General features: G+C 39.1%; 1 protein-coding gene and 1 non-coding gene across 11 annotated transcripts in view; one reads left to right on the top strand and one right to left on the bottom strand.

Annotated features, from left to right (window-relative positions):
• Window positions 1-27,975, bottom strand: part of KLHL32 (kelch like family member 32) — a 246,296-nt gene that overhangs the window by 61,136 nt on the left and 157,185 nt on the right. For 5 of the 10 annotated variants that reach the window (XM_032858162.1, XM_032858163.1, XM_032858165.1 and 2 more), the window contains one exon: window positions 6,020-6,746. The exons of 3 other annotated variants lie outside the window; for them this stretch is intronic. In XM_032858162.1, coding sequence (XP_032714053.1) covers window positions 6,020-6,746 — 727 coding nt within the window. Of the gene's footprint in view, window positions 1-6,019; window positions 6,747-27,975 lie in introns of those variants that run through there. 2 more of the 10 variants (XM_032858166.1, XM_032858171.1) reach the window with 2 other exon arrangements.
• LOC116868230 lies at window positions 14,757-14,873 on the top strand. Its single transcript, XR_004382773.1, has one exon. It is a non-coding gene; the product is annotated as a U5 spliceosomal RNA (small nuclear RNA).

The raw sequence follows: 27,975 nt of genomic DNA, 5'->3' as shown, positions 1-27,975 counted from the left end.
TCTGCCTGCCTCTCTGCCTACTTGTGATCTGTCAAATAAATAAATAAAATCTTTAAAAAAAAAATCAGTTGAGGGATTCACAGAATAAAGAGATGTAAAGTATGACACCATATACATACCTCGAATGTAGAGTGGGCAGTAAAAAAATATATTCAAACTTAAGTGACCATCAAATTAATACAGACTGCTGTATGCATCTTATATATACACGTATGGGTAACCGCAAATCAAAAACAAGTAAGAATTAACGAAAAAACAAAGAGAAAGGAATCCAAGTATACCACTAAAGACTCAACAAACTGTGAGAGAAGAGAGCAAGAGAAGATAGGAATAGGGAAGAACTATAAGCACAATCATAAAACAAGTAATAAAATGGCAGTAAGTACATACCTATCAATTATTACTTTGAATGTAAATGCACTAAACACTCTAATCAAAAGACATACAGTGACAGAATGGATAAAAATGGAAGACCCATCAATATGCAGCCTACAAAAGACTCATTTCAGACTTAAAGACACATGCAGATGGAAAGTAAAGGGATGGAAAAGGATTTATCATGAAAACGGAAGTAAGAAAGAAAGCCAGGGTAATAATATATATATATTTTTTTTAGATTTTATTTATTTGACAGAGAGAGAGAAATCACAAGTAGTCAGAGAGAGGGAGGAATCAGGTTCCCTGCTGAGCAGAGAGCCCGATGAGGGCCTCAATCCCAGGACCCTGGATCATGACCTGAGCCAAAGGCAGAGGCTTAACCCACTGAGCCACCCAGGTGCCCCAGGGTAGTAATATTTATATCAAACAAAATAGACCTTCAAAAAAAGACCAAACATGACAAGAGACAAAAAAGTACACTATATAATCATAAAAGGAGCAATTCAACAAGAAGATATAACAATTGTAAATATTTATGCACCCTAGAGGGAAGCACCTAAATACATAAAACACCTAATAACAAAACATAAAGGAAGTAATCAACAGTAATACAAAATAGTAGGGGACTTTGTAGTAACACAAAATAGTAAGCCCCATACTTAGATCAATGGATAGATCATCCAAACATAAAATCAACAAGGAAACAGTGGCTTTGAATGACACTTGGACCAGATGGATCTAACAGATACATTCAGAACAGTCCATCATAAAACAGCAGAGTACACATTTTTTTCTAGTGCATATGGGACATCCTCCTCAACAGATTACACATTAGGCCACAAAAATGTCTCAACAAATTCAAAAAGATTGAAGTCATGGCATGCATCTTTTCTGATCCCAATGCTATGAAACTGGAAATCAATCACAAGAAAAAAAATCTGAAAAGAACAAAAATACATGGAGGATAAATAACATGATGCTAAACAATGAATGGGTCACCTAAGACATCCAAGAGGCAATCAAGAAATACTTGGAGATAAATGAAAATTATGACACAATGGTCTAAATTCTTTGGGATACAGCCAAAGCTGTTCTAAGAGGGACATTTATAGCAATACAGACCTACCCCAAGAAGCAAGGAAAATCTCAAATAAGCCACCTAACCTTATACCTAAAGGAGCAAGAAAAGGTTGACTTAAAAAAACCAATAACCAGTAGAAAAAAGGAAATAACAATGCCTAGAGCAGAGATAAATGAAATAAGAACTAAAACAAAACAAGACAAACAACAACAATAATAACCCACAATAGAACAGACCAGTGAAACCAGGAACTGGTTCTTTGTAATGATCAAACCTTTAGCCAGAATCATCAAAAAGAAAAAGAGAGTGAGAGAGAGAGAAAGGACTCAAATCCAAAAATGAAAGAGGAAAAGTAACAACCAACAATATAGAAATACAAGGGATTATAAGAGAGTATTACAAAAAATTATATGCTGACAAATTGAACAACCTAGAAGAACAGGATAAATTCCTAGAACCATAATACTTCCCAAAACTAAATCAGGAAGAAACAGAATATTTGAACAAATTTATTACCAGCAGTGAAATTAAATCAGTAATCTGAAAACTCCCAAAAACAAAAGTCCAGACCAGACAGTTGCACAGGTGAATTCTACCAAACATTTAAAGAAGAATTAATACCTATTCTTCTCAAATTATTCCCAAAAATAGAAGAGGAAAGGAAGTTTCCAAATTCATTCTATGAGGCCACTGTTAGCCTGATACCAAAACCAGATAAGGACATCATGAAAAAAAGAGAACTACAGGGCAGTATCTCTGATGAAACACAGATGCAAAAATCCTCAATAAAACATTATCAAACCAAGTCCAACATTACAGTTAAAAAAAAAATAATCCACCATGATCAAGTGGGATTTATTCCTGGGATGCAAAAGTGGTTCAATAGTCACATCTATCAACATGATACATCTCATCCACAAGAGAAAGAATTAAAACCATACAATCATTTCAGTGAATGCAGAAGAAACATTTAACAAAGTATATTATATTCATAATAAAAAACCCTAAACAAAGTAGGATTAGGTGGAACATACCTCAACATAATAAAGGTTCATATATGACAAACCTACAGCTAACATCATACTTAGAGGGGAAAAAAAAAACACAGAGCTTTTCCTCTAAGTTAAGGAATAAGACAAAGATGTCCACTCTCACTACTTTTATTCAGCATAGCACTGAAAATCCTAGCCACAGCAACAGACCAGGAGGGAAAAAGAAAGGTAAGGTATCCAAATTTGTAAGGAAAACGTAAAATTTTCACTGTTTGCAGATGATATCACACTATATACAGAAAATCCTAAAGACTCAACCAAAAAAAACTACTAAAACTGACAAATGAATACACTGAAGTCACAGAACACAAAATCAATATATAGAAATTTGTTGAATTTCTATACACTAATAAGTAACAGAAACAGAAATTAAGAAAACAGTCCTATTTACAATTGTGCCAAAAAGAATAAAATACATACAAATAAAATTAAACAAGAAGGTGAAAGACCTGTACTCTAAAAGCTATAAAACATTGATGAAGAAGGGGTGCCTGGGTGGCTCAGTTGGTTAAGTGTCTGACTTTGGCTCAGGTCATGATCCCTGGGTCCTGGGATCAAGCCCTGTGCCAGGCTTCCTGCTCAGCAGAGACTCTGCTTCTCCCTCTCTCTCTGACCCTTCCCCCCTCCCCTGCTCACGTTTGTGCTCTCTCTCTTTTAAATAAATAAATAAAATCTTTCTAAAAAATGATGAAGGAAATTGAAGATGACACAAACAAATGGAAAGATATTCCATGCTCATGGAATGGGAAAACAAATATTGTTAAAATGTCCATACTATCCAAAACAACCTACAAATTTAATGAAATCTCTATCAAAATACCAACAGCAGTTTTTGCAGAACTAAAACAAATAATCCTAACATTTGTATGGAATCACAAAAGGCCCTGAATAGCAAAAGCAATCCTGAAAATGAAGACTGAAACTAGAGGTATCATAATCCTAGATTTCAAGATATACTACAGAGATGTAGTAATCAAAACAGTGTGGTACTGGTACAAAAAAAGAAACATAGATCAATGGAACAGAATAGATACCACAAGAATAAACCCATACTTAAGTGATCAATTAATCTTTGACAAAGTAAGAAAGAATATGCAATGGGAAATACACTTAAACAAATGATATTGGGGAAACTGGACAACTACATGCAAAAAAAATGAAACTGGACCACTTTCTTACACTATACACAAAAATAATCTCAAAATGGATTAAGGTCCTAGAAGAGAGGACAGGCAGTAATTTCTCTGACATCAGTGATAGCAACATTTTTCTAGAAATATCTCCTGAAGCAAGGGAAACACAAGCAAAAATAAACTATTGGGACTACGTCAAAATTAAAAGCTTCTGCACAGCAAAGGAAACAATCAACAAATCTAAAAGACAATCTAATGAATGGGAGAAGAAATTGCAAATAAAATATCTGATGAAAGGTTAGTATCCAAAATATATAAAGAACTTATGCAACTCAACACCAAAAAACAAATAATCCAATTTAAAAATGGACAGAAGACATAAACAGATATTTCTCCAAAGAAGACATATAGATAGCCAACAGACACACGAAAAGATGCTCAACAACACTCATCAACAGGAAAATGCAAATCACAATCATAATGAGATAATATCTCACACCTGTCAGAATGGCTAAAACCAAAAAAGAAACAAGTATGGTGATGATGTGGAGAAAAAAGAAACCTTGTGCACTGTTTGTAGAAATGCAAGCTGGTGCAACCACTGTGGAAAATGATATGTAGGTTCCTGGGGCGGGGGTGGATACAGGGGCACCTGGGTGGCTCAGTTGGTTAAGCATCAGGTTGTGATCTCAGGGTCCTGGGATAGAGCCTTGCATCGGGCTCCTTGTTCTGTGGGGAGCCTGCTTCTCCCTCTCCCTCTGCAGTGCTCCCTGCTTGTGCTCTCTCTCTCTCTCTCTCTCTCTCAAATAAATAAATAAAATCTTTACAAAATTACAACTACCATATGATCCAGTAATTCCATTACTGGGTATTTATCCAAAGAATACAAAAACACTAATTTGAAAAGATTTATGCACCCCTGTGTTTACTGCAGTATTATTTCCAATAGCCAAATTATGGAAGCAGCCCAAGTGTCCATTTATATATGAATGGATAAAGAAGATATCCCTAATGGATTATTACTCAGCCATAAAAAAAGAATCAGATCTTGCCATGTGTGACAACACAGATGGGCCTAGAGGGTATTATGCTAAGTAAAATAAGTAAGAAAAAGGACAAATACCATATAATTTCACTTATGTGTGGAACCTAGAAAACAAAACAAATATGCAAACAAAAAACACCAGAAACAGAATCATAAACACAGAGAACACACTACACTGGGACTTGCAGTGGGAAGGTTGGGGGGTGGGTAAGGGTGAAATACATAAAAGGGATTAAGAAATACAGACTTTAAAAAAAAAAAGTGATCATCTCTTTTAAGCACAAATATCTCAAAGTTACTCTTAGTATTTAAATTATCTGATTTTCCTATTTCTCTTTGTCCTTGACCTGGAAATTCAACAAGTTCCATCTGGGTTACAAAATGAGTATCTTCCAATTAAGAGAAGATGGGACCTTCTTCCCCAATAGGCAACACTTTCAAAGGAGAACAGTTTAGGTCTTTTCAAGAATTGGACTAGAAAATACAGGTTGATAATGTGGTGCTGATAACTTATGCCTCACAGACTCCTTCTGTACCAGTGGAAAGGCAGCCATGAGGGATTTACAGGAGTATGTGGCATGGATGAAACAAGACTGGCAATTAGTGGAATACTGCTGAAATTGGGTCATGGGTACATGGAGTTCATTATACTAGTCTCTTTTTTTTTTCTTTCCATAAGCAAAAGTCTTTAAAAAAAACTGAAGAAAATGTAAACTAAAATAGTAAGTATCCCCAAATAGTAAGAACGGGAGAGTAAGCAAGAATAAGGAATTTAGGTTGTCAGGTATAACTAAAACCCACAGATAATACAGAAACATTACTTTAGCCAATAATTTAAATCCCTTCCCTCCATGCATAGCATGGCTCCTATCTGGGTATATACCTTTTACTGTATCCATCAGAAAGGATTTAGTGGGTTTTTACTTTGTCTGCCCTGTCTTTGATGAAACATCTCTTAGTTGCAAAACAGGATGAAAAAAAAAAAAAAGGCAAAGTATCTGGATAAACCACAAAATGCGCAAAACAATCCATGAGTATCAAAGACCGACAATATAAACAAAGAAGGTTTGATGGAAAAAGGATGTGATGGGCCATTAATTTCCACCTTATACTTTAATCACTCAGAAAGTCACAGAGAGGTCAATTACTTCCAATTAACATCGCTCTCTCTAGAGTTGGTGCCCAATAAGTGAATGTTAATTAGCTAACATGGCATCCTTGGTTCAGTGGCTCAATTATACATGGCCACGACTACCAAAGCTTGATTTTTAAATTTATGCCACAACGGAAGTGGTTTTTGAAAAATCCAACATTACAAGGCATGTTCTACCTGATATCCAAAGAAGACCATCGGCCACATATCCAGCATGGCATGAAAGGGATCGGTCAAAGGACTGCACAAAAGTCCACTTGTTCTTCTTGGGGCAATATCGCTCAACTGTAGGCAGAACCTGGCGCAGTTCATTTCTACCCCCAACCGCATAGAGGTATTCATCCATGGCACCCAGCACAAAATGTTCCCGGCAGTTTTTCATGGGTGCTATCTCGGCCCAGGAATTACTGCGGGGGTCATAGCGACAGGCAGTCCTCACGGCACACGTCCGGCCGCTAGCGTGCTCAACTTCTCCGCCTGCTACAAACAGAAAGTCCCCCATGACTGCCACACAGTGATGGCTCCTTCCCACGGGCATGGGAGCCAGCTCACTCCAGTTGGCAATGGCAGCTATGAGAGCATTCTCCTGGTCAACAGGATTGAAGTACCGAAGTTCCTTCACTTTACAGACCTCACGCTTTTTCCCGCCAATGATATACAGAGTGTCTGACTGGAAGCGCGGTTTGGTCCTGCGAGTTTGCCAAACGGGCTGTGCATAGATGCTCTGGTGGTATTCCAGGGCCTCATTGACAAGAGCGGTTGCAGTTTCGCTTGCCTGGACGAGGGGGTGGGACAGGGCGACTGTATGGAGAGTGTCCACATCCATCAGGCCGAAGCGGATGTACTGGAGGAGCTCATCCATGTACTGGTAATGGCAGTTGTGTTCCAGCCACCTCACGGCTAGCTGAAACAGAGGGAGGGGGGATGAGAGAATGCAGAGGTAAGGAAGAGAGCCACAGTGACCGTGTAGGAGCAGGTCACCTTGTATGCTTTCAGACACCTGACGATACATCTTTTTTTCCTACACACCCTGCAGCAGGAGACTATCTTGACACTCAGTTGAGGAGTCTTTTTCTCCTGCATCCGCAGAGACACAAAAGAACTCGAGCATTGTCTTAGAGGTCAAAAGCAATGTTAAACTACACTGACAGAGACTTAAGGTAGCACTTGGGGTGGACAATAATCACTTTTCAAATACTGAGAGTACTGCTGAAAAACAGCCTGTTCCCTTGTTTCATGCAGAGGAGGCTTGGTACAGCCCAGGAATATCAACGATGACCAGGGTCGCCACAGCAAAGCAGCTCATGTCAAGGTGCTGTATCCATACAAGGAACGTAAGAAAATTACGTGATCATCTGAGACTACGGGGCGTACTTGAGAGAGAATCAATATGACACTAGTATAACGATTTAGAAAGAAAAAGGACTTTTTCCCCCTGTCCCTCTGGTAGGTCTATCAGGAAACAAGAGAAGAAAAAGAAAGATTGTAATCCATCAATTTTATTTATATTTCTCAATTAGTTTTCATCTTGGAGACAGTTGCTGTTTGCACATGTAACATACTGGCAATTTGTTAGAGCCATTTTCACAAAAACAGGATACAGAGGAGATGATCTTTGTATTAGACACTCAATAGCAGAATGTAATCTTAACCTTTTTGTTTAGGTCTAGACCTCTTTCAAGAAGGAAAGGAGGAAGAACTCTGGGCTAAAGACAAACAGAATTTCTTAAAACTAAAGCAGGAGCATGAAGTCATAAATAAGAAAAGTGAACAATGATTGAGAAAATGCTGTCAACAAAAAACCCATTCATGTTATTCATGTTATGGCACACATGATGGAGTTTGATTAATGTGACTTAATATTTAAGTTTGGCAAAACTTCCTACATAGCAACATGAAGTATATCTAATATCTTCAGTCAACATATTTGATATAAATTATCCTTAGCAGCACCTATATTAAGCTAAATCTCTTAGACGATATAATGTGGATGCGAAGGAATTAGCATGAAAAGGTAAATAATTAGAATACTAAATAATTGTGTTGTACTTTATTTGCGACCAATAGAATTGAGGTACTGAGCTCCCCTTTTCAGCTGATGTACGTTACTAGGGGGAAACTCTACAGAGGGAGAGAGAGGGAAATGTAGTGCTCTTGGACCATTACTCCCAGGTAAACATAAACTGGGTTTTCATTTGGATAAAAGGGATCACAAAACTCTCTGAAGCAGTAGATGATTTCGTTTGAGAGTTTCTAACAGAGTTTCTGAATTCATTTGACAAATGTCTCCAAAAGGCAAGGCCTCCAAAGGGGCTTTCCTTCTTAGCTTTCTGAATGAAGAAAATGTAGAAAATGAATCCATTTCCAATATATACTAAATTGCATCTCTTAATGAATTACATAGTGAAGAGAAATGAAAAAAAGAATGCCAGGTAAGCCTACCATTGCCAAGGAGGCGGACACTATGGACAGCAGATGAGTGATGCTCTCCAGCTGTTTTTCCAGAAACTAGCATTTTTAAAAAATATAAATAGGATACCAACCTGATGAAAAAATGTTTCTGTGTATGGTAACCATGAGCAATAATCAAAGATATTGGAGAAGAAAAGTGCCACTCATCAATCACCAAGTGTCCACCAGAAGTAGAGAGAGTTCCCATAGGCAACATCCTGGTTTTTTTCCACCCTAATTTTAGAAATTTCAAGGGACGGGGTTCCAATTATTTCCCTGGGGAGGTAATTCAACAATTTAATTAATGATCTTCCATTCTTTGCCCACAGAGCTTTCAAAAGTTCTCAGGGATAAAGTCACCCCATTCAAGGTCATTTCTCATGTATCAGGTGCAATTTTCTAAAACTTAATCTTTGATATTGCTCCTAACTTAATCGAGGAGTTCCAGCTGATATTGCTTTGCTCTGTAACAAATTTCTTGGCATCTTTACATCCTAATATTTCTGCATCTTTCATATGGATACTACGGGAAACACCAGACAAGAAACATCAGATAAATATCCCTGTCTCCATAGCCTCTTTTCATAGCATAGTGCTGCCCATTTAATTATTGTTCTCTTTCTTCATAAATCAGTTCTTCTTATGTCATAATCAATCTTCTAGCCCATCTCTTAAAACTCTCCAGTTTATTTTTATTTTTCTAGCAAACAGTGGCACTCACTGCATGAAAAGCACACGCGCCACAACGAGGTTCTGCCTTTGAGAAAATCTGTAACAAATCAAACCGGCAGGCGAACAGTGACCACTGCGATCTATCACTGATTAATTTCTGACTTTCTGTCTACTATTAGGCTTATGTCACATCTATCACGAGGTTTCCCATGTTCAATTTCCCCAATACTATGCATTACAGAACACTTTGTGCACACACATTTAGTTCATATCCTCCAGGATAATTTTTACTTATTTCTTGTCAGTATTTCTAATTTCTCTCAGATTTCATATAATTTGCACATTTTTATCATTTTAAATATTTTCAGGATATGCAAGTCATTCACAGTTGTTAGGTTTATCTTTTCTCCAGATCAACGGCAAATGTAATTTACAATTAAGTGTTCTGCCACCAGCCTCAAAGCAATCTCAGCTATAGAATTAGTGTGATTTATGGGTTTAAATCCAGTGTTTCCCAAACATAACATGCACACAAATTAACTGGGGTTTCTGGTCAAGATGCAGATTCCAATTCAATAAGTAGGGAGAGAAAGATAGGGAGTTTGCATTTCTAACAATCTAAAGATGATACATATGCTGCTGGTCCATGGGCCACACATTGAGTTAGAAGGTTCTAGACAGATTCCTAATCATGAAACAGTAAACCTCTGCCTTACTGGAATAAATTAAGTCTGTTGTTTCAAAACTAAGGCTTAAATCAAATGAAGTCTAAGTAGGATGTTGTAGTAAAAATATGGGAAACTTATGGCTTAGTCTTGAAGTAAAATAGTGTATTTCCTATATAGTAAGATACAGGTAAGATTTTACTATGGGTAAGACAATTAGATAGATGATAGATTTTTTTTTAAGACAACATATTTTTTTTAAAGATTTTATTTATTGATTTGACAGAGAGAGATCACAAGCAGACAGAGAGGCAGGCAGAGAGAGAGAGAGGGAAGCAGGCTCCCTGCTGAGCAGAGAGCCCGATGCGGGACTCGATCCCAGGACCCTGAGATCATGACCTGAGACGAAGGCAGCAGCTTAACCCACTGAGCCACCCAGGCGCCCAAGACAGCATATTTTTGAGACCTTGGTTATACAAGGTCTGTGGATTAACAGTAGGTTCCAATAGCATATTGTGAGTCACATAAACACTCTTCTGAGTTCTGTTCTCACAATAATAAATACAGGCTAAAGAGTGGATCGACATAGATGGAGACATGGATAGAGCTAGAGAGTATTTATGCTAAGTGAAATAAGTCAATCAGACAGAAAAATACCATATAATTTCACTCCTATGTGGAATTTAAGAAACAAAACAAGAGAGCAAAAGGGAAAAGAGAGAGAGAGACAAACCAAGAAAGAGACTTTTAACTATAGAGAACAAACTGGTGGTTACTGGAGAAGGGTGGGGTGTTGGGGGAAATAGGTGATGGGGATGAAGGAGGGCACTTGTTGCAATGAACACTGGGTATTATATGGAAGTGCTGAATCACCACACTGTACACCCGAAACTAATATTACACTCTATGTATGTTAGCTAACTAGAATTTCAATAAAAACTTGGGGAAAAAAGTTACTGTACTCTTTTTACTTTCATAAAAATGTAAAAGAAAAAAAATTCTGAAAGCATGGATAACTCTTATTTATCAAAAAAAAAAAATGAAAGAAATAGCAAAGAAATTTCAAAGCAATGAGCTACCTCAAAATCACTTCTCCACTGTAAGCCCCACAAAGCCATGCTGAATTAAGGGCAGGGTGGCAGAGGAAATCCTGGGGTCCATTTAAGGGGTTTAGAGAATATAAGCAGAAGGCTGATTCATCACTGGGGCATCATGGAACCTAAAGACCACAGTTAGCTTTGTAGTATATTTTGGTGCTTTTGTTTGGAAACAATTATTCTGGGAACTGGTAGTTTTTAATGATACTGCATTGAGAAAAAAACATAAGTCATGGAAGGCTGAAATCCTATTCTATTTTTTTAAGATTTTATTTATTTATTTATTTATTTAAGAGTGAGAGAGGAGAGTGTGAGCACAGAGGGGGAGAGAGAGGGAGAAGCAGACTGAGCAGGGAGCCCAACTGAGGGCTCTAGCCCGGGACTCTAGGATCATGATCTGAGCCGAAGGGATGCCAGGACTCTGGGATCATGATCTGAGCTTAACCAAATGAGCCACTCAGGTGCCCCTGAAATCCTACTCTATCTTACTTATTCTGGTATATGGATATCCCTATCACTCTAAGCTCTAGCATATTTTAATTGGGAGAAAAATGGAGCAATTAGCAAAAGTCTTATCTCCTACTTTTTTTTTTTTTTTTTTTTTTTTTTTTTTGTGATAAAGCCAGCAAGAGTGGGAAAGAAATTAAGGATTCCATTTGGGAAAGCACACAAAGGGTACCATTGGACAAGATGTTACCTAAACCACCTGAAACACAAGGGACTATCATTTCTAAAGACTACAGATCTCCCAAGCACCTTGCCTGACCCAGTCTAGTTCATCTTACCCTGACGAAGAATTGTTCCTTCCTCAAAGGAACATTTTCTACCACTTGCTCCAACTTCAATTCATCTCATTCTCAGATCCTCGCTAAGAACAGTGGCTGCACATAGTAGGGTATTAATATTTGTTGCATAAAGGGAAAATTATTTCCAACCGTTCTTGGGCCATTTCCCCTTTCCTCTTGAGCAAACAGTATCAATTCCTTTATAAATTTATCTACGTATCCCAGGTTTCCATTCCCTATCATCTCATCTTTGTGGCTTTTCTATAAAGTCCTTACAAACTCTCAGCATGTCACCCGGCAACACGGAGCACACTGAGCCTACGTATATAAGGCCCTCACTTTACTCTTTCACATGGTTGGTGTCAACCACATCTATTTCAGATTCTTGGCAATGCAATGAATATCATAGCCTTTTAAGCCTCAAATAAATAATAAAATACTAGGGCAAGAGAAAACTTTATAGAGTTTATGTATTTCAAGCATCTCAATTTTACAGACAGAAATCAAATCTAGACCAGTTATCTCTCTTACCTCAAATCATGCAACTAATTAGTAGAAAAGCTGGAACTAAAACCCCAGTTTTTCCGGCTCTTAAGTATAGAGAACAAAAGGAGGGATGCTGGAGGGGAGGAAGGCTGGGAAGATGGATTAAATCGGTGATGGGGATTGAGGAGGGCACTTGTAATGAGCACCAGGTGTTGTATATAAGTGATGAATCACGAAATTCTACACTAGGAAGTAATATTACACTGTACGTTAACTCACTGAAATTTAAATGAAAACTTGAAACTATAAGTAAATAAACAATAAAAATAAAAAATAAAAACTAAAGCTGAAAAAAACAGTTTTTAAATTTTATAATGTGTTTTTCCATTGTAGCACATCATGGTTATTTTTCCAACAGTAATTATTTTAAGACAGAATCCAGGCAAATGTAATTAAGACCAAACATAACTTCTATATACTCTAAATTAGAAAAATAAAGTCTGCTTTTAAAATATGTTTTCCTTGAAGACAGGTGGACAATGTTTTGCAATAAACTTCATTTATGGATTACTTCAATATAAAAAGCATATACTTTATTTAGTGCTTCTCAAAAATGCTGTTAATGCTCTTAAAGAGTGTGTGATTAAAGAACAAGCATTTAGGGTAAAAGGCATCCTTTGAGTCTTGAATTATTGTTGTACGTTTTAAGGGAATATGTATTTTATTCTAGGTCGTTCTTTGTTAACTAAAGCTGGCTCAAAAATACATAGAAAAGATAATCCCTTCCCTTTAGTTTTCTCAATGTATCCCAACTGATTATCATTCCATGGAGTAGAATATATGACATAGATATAATCCTGAATATAATAGTGTATGATCCAAAATTCTAGAAATTTTGCTCCAATTCAATTAAAATACATAATTCACTCATGTATTTCAGAAATATATCAGTTATATGAACAAACAGTACATTCCTAATATTGCAAATCCTGAAGTTGTGATCCAAATTCCTTTATTGCTCACGCTCAGACAGAAGCTGCTATTTCGAAATCTAAAATTCCTAATCCTTTGAAAGCAGCAGCTGTTTTTGAAGTCTAACTCTGCCTGTATACGAATGCCCATATGTATGTGTACGACCCAACATGACCCCCAAGTCGTGTCAAAACAATAGGAAATCTTACACTCACAGATTTCCTGGAAAATATATGAATTCTAAAGTCATCCCAAATCCAACAACACACACCAATGCAGTCTTCCATACCAGTACCTTTATATCTTGCAAATGCATATAAAAGTGCCCTTTACAGAGGCAGTTCTCATCAGATGAGAGATCAAATCTTTTTAATCAACACTAACAAAAGATAAAACCCCTACCCACATTGTCCAAAGGCAATAGTATTTCTTTGTCTTGATTCACAAATTTTTTTTTTCACTAAAAAGGGATGTTCTTATCACAGCACTTATCAGTCAGAGCTAAGGAAGGAAGGACTGATATTTTTGCCCACAGCCTTACTCTGCCCTCTTGACCAGGGGCAGCTGTGATTATTCTCCTATTTAAAACTTTGGTGCAGATAGCTTGGCTGAAGGGGCAAACTGAGCCCCCCCATTTGCAGGAGCCCACGCTGTGAAGGCACAAGCATCTATATCATTGCCAGTCCTGTCATCCCACTGAGATAAGCCAGGGCACCCGTCTCCCCTCAGTGCCCAAGAGACTGCAGAAATTCCACACTTGCAAATTCAGAAAGGGACAAAGGAAGGGCACAGGAGCAAGTCAACAATCAACTGACATTCCTGAACCTCCTCCAGAGAGCCGTCAGGTTCAAGAGCGCTTGGCCAACGGGGGTGGGAAGCCATGGAACCATCTTTTAATACACTGAGTGACAGTGCAAGGACAGTATTTTCTCTCTAAGTGGAGTACGAAACAAGCTCTCCATCACAGGGACAGTGCACTGACTACTGTACTTGACATCAAATAGACTCTGTTCTACATTATTTTATAATGCCTTAAATCCTAATAAACATAAACATCAAACTTGAGCAAGATACCCTTTTAATATTACATACAACTTCTTTAGATCATAGGTGTGGACAGTTTCCCTAGTCTGGGTGAGTAGGTGTTAAGACTTAGCATGTTAAACTACACAGAAGCTCACTTCATTAACATGAGTAATATAAAGTCCAAATAGTGACATATTAAACCAGAATAATGACTGCCAGAGAGAAGAAAGTTCATATTAATAAATAAATGCACCAAATTTTGTGGCCATATTCTCTTCTTTGAGACCAAATGAAAAATTTCTGTTCAAAAAAGACAACATTTCCATAAAATCCTAAAGCACCAGCAACTAGGGACACGGGACCAGGACATTTTTCTCTACCAGAACAATGAAAATGTTACCATGGAGGAATATTAAAAATTATAACAGTGCTCACTCGAGTGCTATAATTAAAACTGTGTCAACATTTTGCTTGTAGAACAGATTTTTCAAGGGAGGTTGCACATTAACCATTATAGCTGACTACAGACATATAAGACACAGAGGCTATTTTTTCCTCTAAGAAATATATTTCAATAGAATCAAACTGATGAGGCCCCAGATTCATATATTGTCAGAAAAAAGGCCTGACATATTTCAAAAAGAATATTCAGTTTAGTAGATATGATAATAACACATACTCCTTCATTGTTCATTTAAAACTTTATGGAGACTAACAAGTGCTCTTATTTTCATCTTCAGCATAAAACGTGTGCCTGGTATTACTCTGGTTTCTCTTCAAATAGTATAAATCTTTTGCCTTTTACTAGAGATTACCATAAAGAGGAAGAATTATGAGTTTTTTTAGGGTTTTTAAAAATATATATGATGTCTACAGCTTACTCTCGAATGGCTCAGAAAAAGCTCTCGCTCTCTTTCTCTCCCCCATCCCTCCCTCTCTCTTCCTCCTCTCTTTCTCTCTTGCTATGTACACACACACACACACACACACACACACATAAAGAGACAGAAAGAGATACAGAGACAGAGAATACATGATAAAGCAAATGAGGTAGTTTGTTCAAGAAATCAGAAAATCATATGGGGGTTCTTTGTACTATGCTTATTCTTGCAACTTTTAAGTTTGAAATTATTTGGAAATTTTAAAAAATGGAAAAAACTGCACCTGATAATCATCTTTATATATACTTTTACAAAATACATACCACAGAGCATCAGAAGCAAAAGGCCTTGAGACCAAGGGTGTCTCCTTCCTCAAACACATAGGACGGGAGGAATCACAACAAAGTGAGGCCTACCACATTTAAGTTCCAAGTATTTAGGACAGCAAATAAAAAGTAACCTGAGATGTCCTTTGGTTCAGTCTTATAAGACCAAGAGGATTTGTCCCCAGGGCTTTTTAAGGATTGTATATCAAAATGAAGAGAAAATAAACATAGGAAATGAGATGAAGTTAGGATACTGTGATGTCCTTTCCACCTGTGAGAACTGGCCGCCAGTTTGGGATGATCTTTGAAAATGTAATCGAAAGAACCGTACGAGTATGACTGACATTGGACCATTCATTTGGCTTCTCATCTGGAAAATAAGTGAGTTGATGAGAGTCTCTTCTACCTGAAGGATATATGTCACCTACAGACCCATCAAAAGTAGTATTTTAAAACAGAATCCTCCAAACTTCCTATAGGTGGGAGAGGCAACCACATTAATCACTAGGTCTAGATTACAAGCCCCAGCTTTCCATAGCACACATAGTTTTTATAAATCTCTTTTTAGAAAAACAAAATGATTTTTTTTTTTTGGCTATAATTCTACATTCCCAAAACATATGCATGAGTGTGTGCACGTGAAAGTGTGTGTGCACCTAGGACCACATGCAGACAACCGGGTTTTTCTCCCTGGAAACAGCTTTGTTCAGAGCATATTATCTCACTTAATAGTTACCATCACTTGTAAAAATAAAATAATCTCAAAGAACACACATTTCAAATTTGTAAGAAAACTGCTTAAAGGTACTATATATTTAAAATCTCAGAATGATGGGTGCCTGGTGAAAGGTCTGCCTTTGGCTCAGCTCATGGTCCCAGGGTCCTGGGATCGAACCCCACATCAGGCTCCCTGCTTAGCTGGGAGTCTGCTTCTCCCTCTCCCTCTGTCTCTCCTCCCACCCTGCTCCCTCCCTCTCTTAAATAAATAAGATCTTTAAAAATAAACAAGATTTTATATGTCAATGCAAATATTTTGCCAAACTAGTCACATATAATTTTACCTGAGGACTGTCTTTCCCCCCCATATCTAGGGGGGAAATATAGACGGGGAACATATCCTACAGGGCAATAAAGACAGCCAACATCACCAGTACCAATGATGCTGCAGGGAAAATGGAACCTACTCTTGGTCTCCTTATATGTTAGCAAAATACAGGAACAATAAGAAATCCCTTCTTGCCCTCCAGTGATCTGATACAGGTCTCTAAGACAAAAAATAATACTCATTTCCCTCATCATTGATGGCATCGGAGTGTTTACTTGGTGCTGGACTGATAACAATAAAATAAGTAAAATCTTAGTATCTACTTATTTATATGTGAGGTCCTTCTGAATATCAAAGTGACTTTACATGTGGTCAGTCTTATATTGTTAGAACAGCACAGGAAAATGAAGGAAGGCCAACTTGGTCAACAGAATAAAACCCTGCTACATCCCATTAACAACAGGGACTAGGGTGACCCTCCACGGGTCACAACATTTTGTATTATTTCCCAACTACTGTATGCAATGAGGATGGATTATCAGGGTGAAAGCTGAAATGGCCAGGAAAACATGATGCTTTCTTCTACCACTAATTGGAATGTGCCCATAGAGGTAAATGTGATACAGTAAAATGGGAGGTTGGACTTGATGTCTAAGACCTATTTCTGCAACTTAACTTATTTGGGCATTTATGAAAAACACTAGCATATGGAGCCTCAGCTTCAGCATCTGTAAAACAAGGATGATCTTAGTTACAGCACACGGGTCTCCACAGGACTCAGGGAGATAACATGACAGTGCTTGGCAAACTACAGTATTAGGCCATATACAGAATTAATATGATGGCAAGGTGCCACCAAAAGATGGAACTAATCCTCAATTCAAATTATCCTTTTCAATTCATGATAAAGGCAGCCCATTCATAACACCATATTGTATGATACTGGTATAAATTTCAAGAAATTGCTGTAATTGATAGGAAATTTGCTACACAGTATTAAGTACCTCACATGGTGTAAAGTGAAAATAAAAGCATGACAGATAATCTGTTGCAGATTATGAACAGAAATGGGCTCGGTAATTCTCACTTAGTAATTTAAGGCCTGTGGCTTTGTTCAATCCCAAGTTAGAGAAGAATGAATGCATGGAAGGAAGGAAGGAAGGAAGGTAGGTGGAAGGAAGGAAGGAAGGAAGGAAAGAAGGAAGAAAGGAAGGAAAAGAAAAGTGAGATGTAGACATAAACCTAGTTTTTCTGCATAAAACTCAGTGTATATTCACTTTCTTCAGGTGCCTTGAGTCTCTCATTAAAAATACTTGAATTCATGTCCATGAAATTCCCTCAAATCTCAACTCAGTTCACTGGGTAGCAAGGAAAAAAAAAGAAAAAAATATATATATATATACATACATACATATATATGTAAACTAAGCCATCAGGCTTGAGACAACTGAAATAATGATTGAGCTGATTACTTTTCTTTTTGTCTTGTTGCTCTGAGGCAAATGATATAACCATGAATCTTTTCTTTTAGTGTTTTTTTTATTCATCCATTCCTCAATCTCTTGTTGAATGCCCATTATGCGCAAAGAACTTACTTAATTAGTGAAAAAGAAGATTCTAATCAGTTCACATACATACATTCTAATTTGCCATTCGCTTCCAAGCTCTATTAATACGATAAAACTCCAGGCTTTCTCTTGACCTCAAGTATCTTAACATACCCCTAAAAATATACACACAGAGTACTGGAATTAGAGGAAGAAAAATCCTGCAAATTTGGAATCCTGGAAATTCTGCTATTGTAACCAGATTTTCGGACACATGCAAAAACCCTCTTTTAATGTTGCCAGTTCCTTCAAGAGTGTTTTAAATATTGCTGGTACATGCCTATAAGTTTTATGGTTTTAAAAAAGCTCTTTAATTTGTAAACATGCCCTGGAGCATCCTGAGAGCATCAAGCCTTTGAATATTTCTTTATGAACTGATTCAATAATAATGAACCAATAACAGGCTCACTGGCACACAAACTCCCCTCCCGAAATTAAAACTGTAATGACCAAATGGACCTCACAGGCTCAAGCAGCTGCCCCAAGTCATCAATACAAAGACAGTCAAATCCCGCAGACAAAAGTTACTATGATGGATTTAGATGTCCCCAAAGTATCTAAGTTTGCATTGAAGGTTTTAACGTTGGCAGCCTCCAAATAAAAAGAACATTATCCTCAATGGTCACTTTCAACAGTAATCTAGAGCTACAGAGTGCAGTGATTGCAGTGGGGAGCCCCCAACTGAAGTGTATGACTAAACATGGTTGGGGGCCAGGCTCTGCTATCAAGGGAATAAAGCTGACGTGCCAGGACTGGGAACCCAGAGCCTATATTCTCAGTGAGCTGCACAGAATACACATAAACGTGATGGTTACACCTGCCCACCTTCACTAAGGGAATTTCAGCTTGGCTACTGATGTTTAAACAGAATATTTTACACTGCAGTCTTTAACAACTAGGATAAAATGAGGGCTGTGGCAATGGCAAATCTTTTTTTTTTTTTTTAGATTATTTATTTATTTGACAGACAGAGATCACAAGTAGGCAGAGAGGCAGACAGAGAGAGAGGAGGAAGCAGGTTCCCTGCCGAGCAGAGAGCCCGACTCGGGACTCGATCCCATGACCCTGAGATCATGACCTGAACCAAAGGCAGAGGCTTAACCCCCTGAACCACCCAGGCGCCCCAATGGTGAATCTTCTATTCACCCCTTGCAACAACACTGAGTATAATACACAAGTAATATTTTTGTCAAAGAAGATATGTTCTCCAGCACAATTATCTGTTCTTTGGCCAGTTGAAGTAGCTTAGAGAACCAAGCCATGATAGTCATGTAAGGAAGACAGATGTGTGGAAAAACAGGCTCAGTAAGGGAGAATCAGTGGTTTGACAATCTCAGAGGACTTGGGGGCTGCAGTGGATGAGGGAAGGAGGATAAGGGAGCAGCCATTCCAGGGGCCACCCTGGGAGAAGGCTCTGTTTCAGCCCCAGCACGTGGCACCTGACAGGAAACCTGTAAGTGTTTGCTAAGCAACAAATGGTGGGAACTGAGGGACTACAACCAGGAGAAATCACAGATCTGAGACATTTTTATTATGTTTGAAGGAATAAGGAGTTTGAAGAACAAGGGGAACTTTGAAGGTGGAGTTGGAAGAACTGAAGACGAAAGAGAAACTCATGCAATGCCCTGGCCCAGCCCCAGGAGCAGAAGAAATGCTAGCACAGGTCAGGAGATGGAACGTGAGGTGCTCTACAGGACCTTCTCAGGGGAATATCACGGCTGAGGGGATACGATGTTGGTGCACAGAGCCAACGTGAGAGCACAGTGGTGCGGGTGTGGTGGAGGGCTCATGAGGACACAGGAAAAGCAGTCTATCTGGGACATTAGTTTTCCACCATTAGATATAAGGTACAACAGATGAGGGAACATAGGAACCCAGTCAGGCTTAACCCCACAAAAAACCTTGAAATAATGAGCTATACACTTCCTTTAAGAAGAAACAGTCTTTGGGTAAATCCCCTGAATTTGCAAACATAGTGACTCTACAAAATAAAACCATTCGTTGTCCCAGAGGCCATAAATTCATATCAAAACTGAACCTCATCCTACTTTTTTAAATACCAGAAACTATTGACTGATTTGACATTTCTCCCCAATTACCTTTTAACTTCCCATTACTTCAGCAAAACAAGACATAACTAATTGATAATTTTACTAAGCATCCCTGAGGGCTATTCTGTCTGTGCTGTCCATAGAGCTAAACAAAACTAATCACTCGTGGTCCAGTGTGGCACTCGTGGTCCAGTGTGTGTGTGTGTGTGTGTGTGTGTGTGTGTACTCCCAATCCTATTCTCGTTTCTTTTTAAATAAACATTTTAAATAGCACTGTTGCTTAAATAAGGACTGCATTAAGACCGTAACTGAATTTATTCAATGACTTAATTCATTTTCGGAGCCTCTTCAGGTGAGACTGAATTATCACTTAATGGCTCTCTTTACCATTCAAAAATGAACAGCTTACTAAAACAAAAACAAAAACAAAACAAAACAAAAAAAACAAAAAAACCCACACACAAGAAATAAATAATGTGAAACAGAATCCTTGAAGTGAAATTATAATCATTATGATGCTGTCACCTTAACATCTATAGACTTAATTGTTTTACAATTGACTTGACATGAGAGAAAAATGTCCAAGGCTGGGTAGAAATACGCTGCTGAACGTTCTCTGGGGGGAAGGACACTGAAGACAGCCCAAACGCAAAAGCAGAACAATGAGGCTTGCTCTCAGGTGTCTGATCCAGGAGACCGGTGTTTGCAGCTGGGAGACAGCAATAATGGTTTCTATTTCTTCTTTTCCTCTATTGTCCTTTTTAAAAGGTATGCAGCAAAGAGGAGTGTAGTGAGCCACATACTGTAAACACCAGCATTATGAGGTGGCCGCCTAGGCTTCCGACCGCAAGAAGATACGGTGCTCAACGGACACAAACTGATCGTTGCAACTTCTAATAACCTCCTTAGTACCACAGACACATTTCTGTCTCCCTGCCTCTCCCTCTCCCCCACGCACCCCAAGAAGGAGGCGAAAGGAGGACGACGCTGCGCCTGGAAACAGAAAGGCAATGCGTGGTTGGGAGTCCTGGGCTGGCTGGTTAGTATCCGAACCAGAGCAGAGCCTCCGTGTGAGCTGCTGCATTAGCAAACCGGCCCCAGCACTTTTGTCGCTCACACTTCCCCACTGCACAATCGGGATGGAAACATTTGCTCTATTGGAAGGCAGTGATAAGGATGGATTTTTAAAGTTTCCATTTTTAAGTGAAAATGAAAGAAAAATGCTCTTCTAGATGTGTTTTGCCTTTGAGCTCCATTTGAAAAAAAGAAAAAAAAAAGGCAGAGAAAGCTGCTGTGAAGGTCACCGAGTGAAAGAACTTCCTCAGGGCACAGAATAAATTAAATCCCAAGGAAAAAATAAAATGTGATTTCCAGAGTGTGAGGCACAAACTCCAAATGACAATGATTGACAGCCAAACTATATCCGTGCAATATCCAAGACTGCACGTTCTCATTTACCTCAGTGTAGCCAGCAAGCGCCCATTAAACATCCGTCTGATGCCCAAATTAACCTTCTTGGCAAACTGAAAGAGGCACAAACTATCATAATCAACCTTTCATTATCACAGCAGCCTCTAGTTAAAGGGTCAGAATAATTGTGCCATCAGAGCCTTGATTGTTTTCAATCAACAGACGGCTGGAGTGACAGCTCGGTGATGGAGGGGTCTGATGAAACCGCACCAGGCCTAATCAGAGCAGATGAAAGGAAGGCATGATTGGTGCAAATGAACAGTCGTGCCTCTCCTTTTCATTTACAATCTGAAATTACTCTTAAATTTGTGGGGGTTTTTTTTCCTCCCTTATGAGCACCACTGAAAGAATGTTTGACTTATTATGAGTTCTGACAGTGCAGAGTTATAAAACACAGGTAGGGTTATCAGCTGAGGCTTTAAGTGGGTATTCAGCATAATTCTAACAAATTCACTCTTGAAAAGCACAAAATGACTAAAAAGGCTCCCAATGACCTAACCTCTCAGCGCTGTTTGATTAACGGACCCATTTATTCCGCTGGCATTCTAAATGATGAGAAAATGAAACCGAGGGCAGAAATACCCTGGAAATGTTTTCTCTCGACCCTCTGCTCCTTGGCTTCGGTACCAGTTCCTCTGCCCCAGATCCTTCCTGGCCTCGAAAAACACGTTAAAGGCTCAAAAGCACTCACCCATCAGAGGATACGCGTCAAACAGGGGTTGTTGTTGGCTGAGGACATGAAGCTATGCTGGGAACCACAAGAGTAGGAAAGAGACTGAAACACACCTAATGTTCAGAACCAAAAGAACATCTGGGGAAAAGGAATATGAAATTCTGTGATAGGCTAGGCTGAACTTGCCCTAAAAGGGATTTGGAGAAAACTGAAACAATGTAAAACTGCATTTACATAGTGGGTTTTTTTTAATTTTATTTATTTATTAGAGAGAGAGAAGATGAGCAGGGGGGAAAGGCAGTGGAACAGGGAGGAGCAGACTCCCCACTGAGCAGGGAGCCTGACCTGGGGCTCGATCCCAGGACCCTGACACCATGACCTGAGCCAAAGGCAGACGCTCAACGGACTGAACCACTCAGGCGCCCCTATGCAGCAGTTACTGTTAACAAACTACAGACATTAACATCCTTACAAAATTTAGGGACGAATGGAATACACACTTGGAGTGGCAAAAATAAGCTTCTATTATTTTTGCCTTGAATCTTGAGATCAGCCAGCCAATTATGAGAGTATTAGGATTCAAGACAGTACTGCAACACAAAGGAAAGCCTTTTAGCGGCAAAGATGCATATGCATCTAGTTTCTGTCCGAGTGTTTCCCGGTGAGTGTGTGTACAGTGTGAATCCCACCTGCGCGTGTGGAAGAGACGGGGATGGGGTGGCTGCTGGCTCAAGATGCAGGGTAGTTTTTAACCTCTCCACTCAAAATTTTTACATAAAACTTAACGCCATCTTATTTGTTAGATTGTGAGTTGAAATAACGGCTGAGGGGCACCTGGGTGGCTCAGCGGGTTAAAACCTCTGCCGTCAGCTCAGGTCATGATCCCAGGGTCCTAGGATCGAGCCCCACATCGGGCTCTCTGCTCAGCAGGGAGCCTGCTTCCCTTCCTCTCTCTCTGCCGGCCTCTCTGCCTACTTGTGATCTCTGTCTGTCAAATAAATTAAAAAAAACTTAAAAAAAAAAAAAAAAGAAAGGCTGAGGGATATATCATTAACAGTTATTAAACACAGCCCAAAATTTTCCATGCAATATTTAGCAAAATCTGTTCCCTCATATTTAGACATCTTTTATGAGTCCACGGGTCAACACAAATGTACACAGACTGTGCAAAATTCCCACAGTTCTACGTACGTGAAATATACTTCAAGCAGGATGTTGCTGACTGTCCTAGGACTTTCTTTCTGCAGCACCTCAAAGTTTGTTTTGATTGTTATTTAAGAGACAAATCGCAGAGGAAGCTATCTGGCGAAGGGTTCCCTCACAAGTATTTTTCAAGGGCCCATACTCTCCGGTGGCCACTTTACTTCCCCTGTGCACACTGGCATCTCCAGCAAGCTGTCCCAGTGACAGACACTCCATCATCGCCTGATAAATAGTTCTTCTCCCAGTGTGGTATTGGCTCTTTTTTATTTTTTTAAGATTTTATTTATTATTTGAAAGAGAGAGACAGAGACAGAGAGAGTGAGAGGGAGAGAACACAAGTGGGGTGAGAAGTAGAGGGAGAAGCAGACTCCCTGCTGAGCAGAGAGCCTGACCTGGGGCTTGATCCCAGGACTCCAGGATCATGACCCGAGCAAAAGGCCGATGCTTCACTGACTGAGCCACCCAGGCACCCCATGGTATTGGCTTTTTAAGGCATGACTTCCTTTGCTCAGAAGGCAGTCTGTGTGTTGACCAAAGAGGAGTGACTTCAGGATACTGACCTCATAAGGAATTTGAAACAGGATTTCCCAGATGGCTCACAGAGCATGAAGACGAAATCCAAGCCAACCTGGGTAAGTGCCATCCTAACGCCCAAAACCCAAGAAGTGCGGAACTGATTGTTCTCACGTACCACACAGTCTCTCTATGTGGCCTAAATCTTGCAAGAAATGAGGAAGGCAGAAAGATTGTTCTTCTTTGGCAAATCTGATAAATCAACCCCTTTGTTTATTATTTAATCGGGTTTCACTCCAAACAGTGAATAGTCCCAGAAGTGGGCAGAGTAAGAAACCGCTCACAGTCCTCCACAAGTCCAATGTCATCCTCACAGCCAAAGAGAGGGACGCCTAAACTGTGTTTGCCTCTTAACGAAGTGCTATCCTTTCTGGATGGAGAGGTTCAGTTTTACTTTCAGCTGTGAGTAATTTCCCATTGTGATTGGCTGACTTATAGTCAATTTAGTATAATTAATGCCAAATTACATTGTAATTCACATAGAATTACAAATTAAAAGCTATATTAAGAGCAAATGAATTAATCAAAATTAATGATATTATGCTCACTTGTTTTAAAGTGTTAATAAGATAGGTCCTTCTAAAACGTTTAAACTTCAGAGCACCATCCATCACTCCTTCAATTACCTGATTTCCTTGTGTGGTCAGAGGAGGTAGCATGTGGGCATTTCTCATCAACAAGAACACACACAAAGATGTGTGCACGCCACCTCTAGCTTGCAGGGCTCCTTTTGGTTTCTATCCTTGAAGCATAAGTAATGTCTGTGTCATTTACTGACACTGATATGTAATATTCCCTCTGGACAAAGAGAAGCAAGGTCCAGATTTTTAAAATATTTTTTAAATTAACATATAATGTATTATTTGCTTCAGGAAAACAGGTCTTTGAACCATCAGTCTTACAGCACTCACCATTCACAGCACTCACCGTAGCACATACTCTCCCCAATGTCTGCCATGCAGCCATCCCATCTCTCCCACCGCCCTCTACTACCAAACCCTCAGTTTGCTTCCTGAGTTAAGAGTCTCTTACAGTTTCACTCCTTCCCCCATCCCATCTTGTTTCATTTTTCCCTCCCTTCCCCCTGCGACCCTGCCTCTCAAATTCCTCATATCAGGGAGATCATATGATAATTGTCTTTCTCTGATTGACTTATTTCACTTAACATAATACCCTCTAGTTCCATCCACATCATTGCAAATAGCAGGATTTCATTTTTTGGTGGCTGCATAGTATTTCATTGTATATAATTATTACATCTTTATCCATTCATCTGTTGTAGACACCCAGGTTCTTTTCATAGTTTGGCTGTTGTAATGTCCAGAATTTTTGATATCTATCTCTAGAATTCATAAAGAATTTTTTTTTCCTAAGAGGATTTTTCTTCCCGGTTATGTTTTGTCAGAACGTCAAAGTCTGTTTCCATTCCTCCAATGTACCACCCCAAGTCACAAAGTGGTGGTCAGACCAGGGAGTAAAACCTCAACCCAGAAGAATGTATGGCTCTGTAGCGTGGGCACAAAAGAAGTCTGAGAATTATCTTTATGAACGCTGCCGATGACTGTTATCTATACTAGAAAGGACACCCTTCTCCTCTGGATGTGCCAAGTTGAGGTGTTCTTTATTTTTACTTGAAGCTAAAGTTCTGGAGGCAGGGGCAGGAGAAGCAGTGGGTAGGAATGTCACTATTCAACAATCAATGTCAAGGCGTCTACATCTCTTTCGAATATAAATAATTTTGGAGCCTCTGAGCCACTCCATGGTTAATTTTAGATCTTGTCCCTTAGAATGCCCAGAACGGGAAATCTCTATGGTCTCCGGAGCCTCTAGATATTCAACTGGCCCAATAAGGATTCCCATAGAAATAGTCTGAGATGCAGGATATGGGTCACAGACTCCTTTCTTCTGGAAAGAGACAAACATTTATCAAGTCCAATAAAAATTAACTTTTCTCTCCTTTTCTCTTAAGCCCCATATTTAAGCCATCACCCAACTGTCAATTTCTGCTACTTAAATTTCTAAATTTTCAATGTGTTGTTCATAAAATAAAAATATCATGATTTCTCATTTCCATTCATTCCATCCAATTTCCAACAGCCTGCAGACTTCCCACCACAGTCTGTACGGCTGCAGCAAAAATAATGGTGCTCCAGGTTCTCTTTCAAACTGATTTAAATCCCTTGATGGGATTTTAAAGTGATGCTCCCTTATGGGACTTCTCTTCGTGCTTCCAACTTCATCACCTGTGCCTTGAAGGAATGCAAGGGGGCTCCCTGCCTCAGCCACAATTCTCTAGTCACTTCTCTTCATCAAACCACCTAGAGCCCCAATTTTCCAGGTTCTGATAAAGAAACACCGTTGGCTACAATTTCTCTTACTGCTTTTATTGGAGTCCTGTTTGCAACTTCCCACAAAGCGGTTCAACAGGTGAAGACGAAAACTGGTAATTTATTAGGAAATGAATACTGCTAGATTACTCATTATAGATAAATAGAACCTCTTTGACGTATGAAAAGACAAATCAGGTACTTTGAGTTTCTGATTTCTTAGGGATTTATTTCAAGAGCATACAGTGCAACCTCCATTGAACATACACTGTGAAGTGAGTCAATCCCTTGCCCTCTGTGAGCTTTAGTTTCCTGACTTGTTAAAATTTGGGTAATATTTGCTTTCTCAACATTAACAGGCTGAAGACAGACTCAAATGAAATTATGTATGGAAAAATGTTTTTAAAATATGAAGCTTTCTGGGATTGTAAAGAATAGTTATTGTTGCTATTATTAATGAACTTCTGTGCCTAGCCTCAGGGTTTTTACCTCATATATAGCTTAGAGTTGGGTTTTATTTTTAAATCCCTGATAACCCAGGTAGCAGCAAATATTACTGCAGGCCACCAATGCAGAAGTAATATTCTCCAGCCACCTTTTTCCCTCGCACAGCAGCAACAACAAAGTATCAGTGTGGAAACAACATGAATCACAGTGAAAATTAGAAGCGGAGAACATAAATATGTCATATCTCATAAATCACCTTGTTGTTCTCTTGTGCTCATTAGAAAAAAAAAAAAAAAAAGAGGACAAAAACCCCCGATTACCTCTTGAGAACAGCAGTGCACAAATACAAGTTAGGTCTCCTGTAATTTCTGATAATCACTGCCCCTCACAGCTACTTGACAACACACAGCTCTAGTGCTGAGGATTAGCTGAAGCAAAGTCCCTCTGAAATGAATGTGTCAGGCATCTTGCAAAGGCGCATGGTCCAGGCAGAGAACGGCAAGGCCACCAGTCAAGCGCCTCTGGAATGTGTCCTCCCTGGGGAATTAGCTGCCTGTACCTCAGGACAAATGACTAAATACGCCTCTGAAAGCTTGGAGCACCCAGCCCTGAACTCGCAGTTCTGCTCAGTGTCTAGCTGGAGGCCCTCGGAGGATAAAACCTCCTCAGGGCACAACACTATTTGGGATTCGAAGGAGCTATGGTTTGTTCTCCTCCCTAACACCTGTAAGAAGGAAGGGGAGATCTCCCTGATTGGAGGAAGTTGAAAGGCAATGTGGGGAGTTTGGGGGGTAGGAAAGGAATAAATGAAACAAGATGGGATCAGAGGGAGACAAACCATAAGAGACTTCTAATCTCACAAAACAAACTGAGGGTTGCTGGGGGTAGGTGTGTAGGGAGAGTGTGGTTGGGTTATGGACATTGGGGAGGGTATGTGCTATGGTGAGTGCTATGAAGTGTAAACCTGGCGATTCACAGACCTGTACCCCTGGGGCTAATAATACATTATATGTTAATAAAAAAATAAACAAATTAAAAAAAGAATATACTGCAATTCAAAAAAAAAAAAAAGAAGAAGAAGAAGAAGAAGAAAGGGGGGATATCCTCCTTACATTTGGAGTAAAGACCGTATGTAGCAGGGAGGGAATGCCAAATGTTTCAGGAAGAAAATCGAGAAATGGTACACATTTAATTAGGTTAAGGAAAGGGAAGTAAAAAAATAAAGTGGGATACCATGAAGATACCCAGAAAGTACCTATCTGAAAAAAAAGTAATGTCCCATGAGTATATGACATTGAATTGAGGAAGGGTGGGGATATAAGGAAAGATTATAGTCTCGTCTGGGGATAAGTGTTTTCAGGCTACAGCATTATTCC

The sequence above is a fragment of the Lontra canadensis genome, unplaced genomic scaffold (genome assembly GCF_010015895.1).
Source record: "Lontra canadensis isolate GAN:19392208 unplaced genomic scaffold, GSC_riverotter_1.0 scaffold14, whole genome shotgun sequence".
Lineage (NCBI taxonomy): Eukaryota > Metazoa > Chordata > Mammalia > Carnivora > Mustelidae > Lontra > Lontra canadensis.
This window is presented reverse-complemented; position numbering and strand designations above follow the sequence as displayed.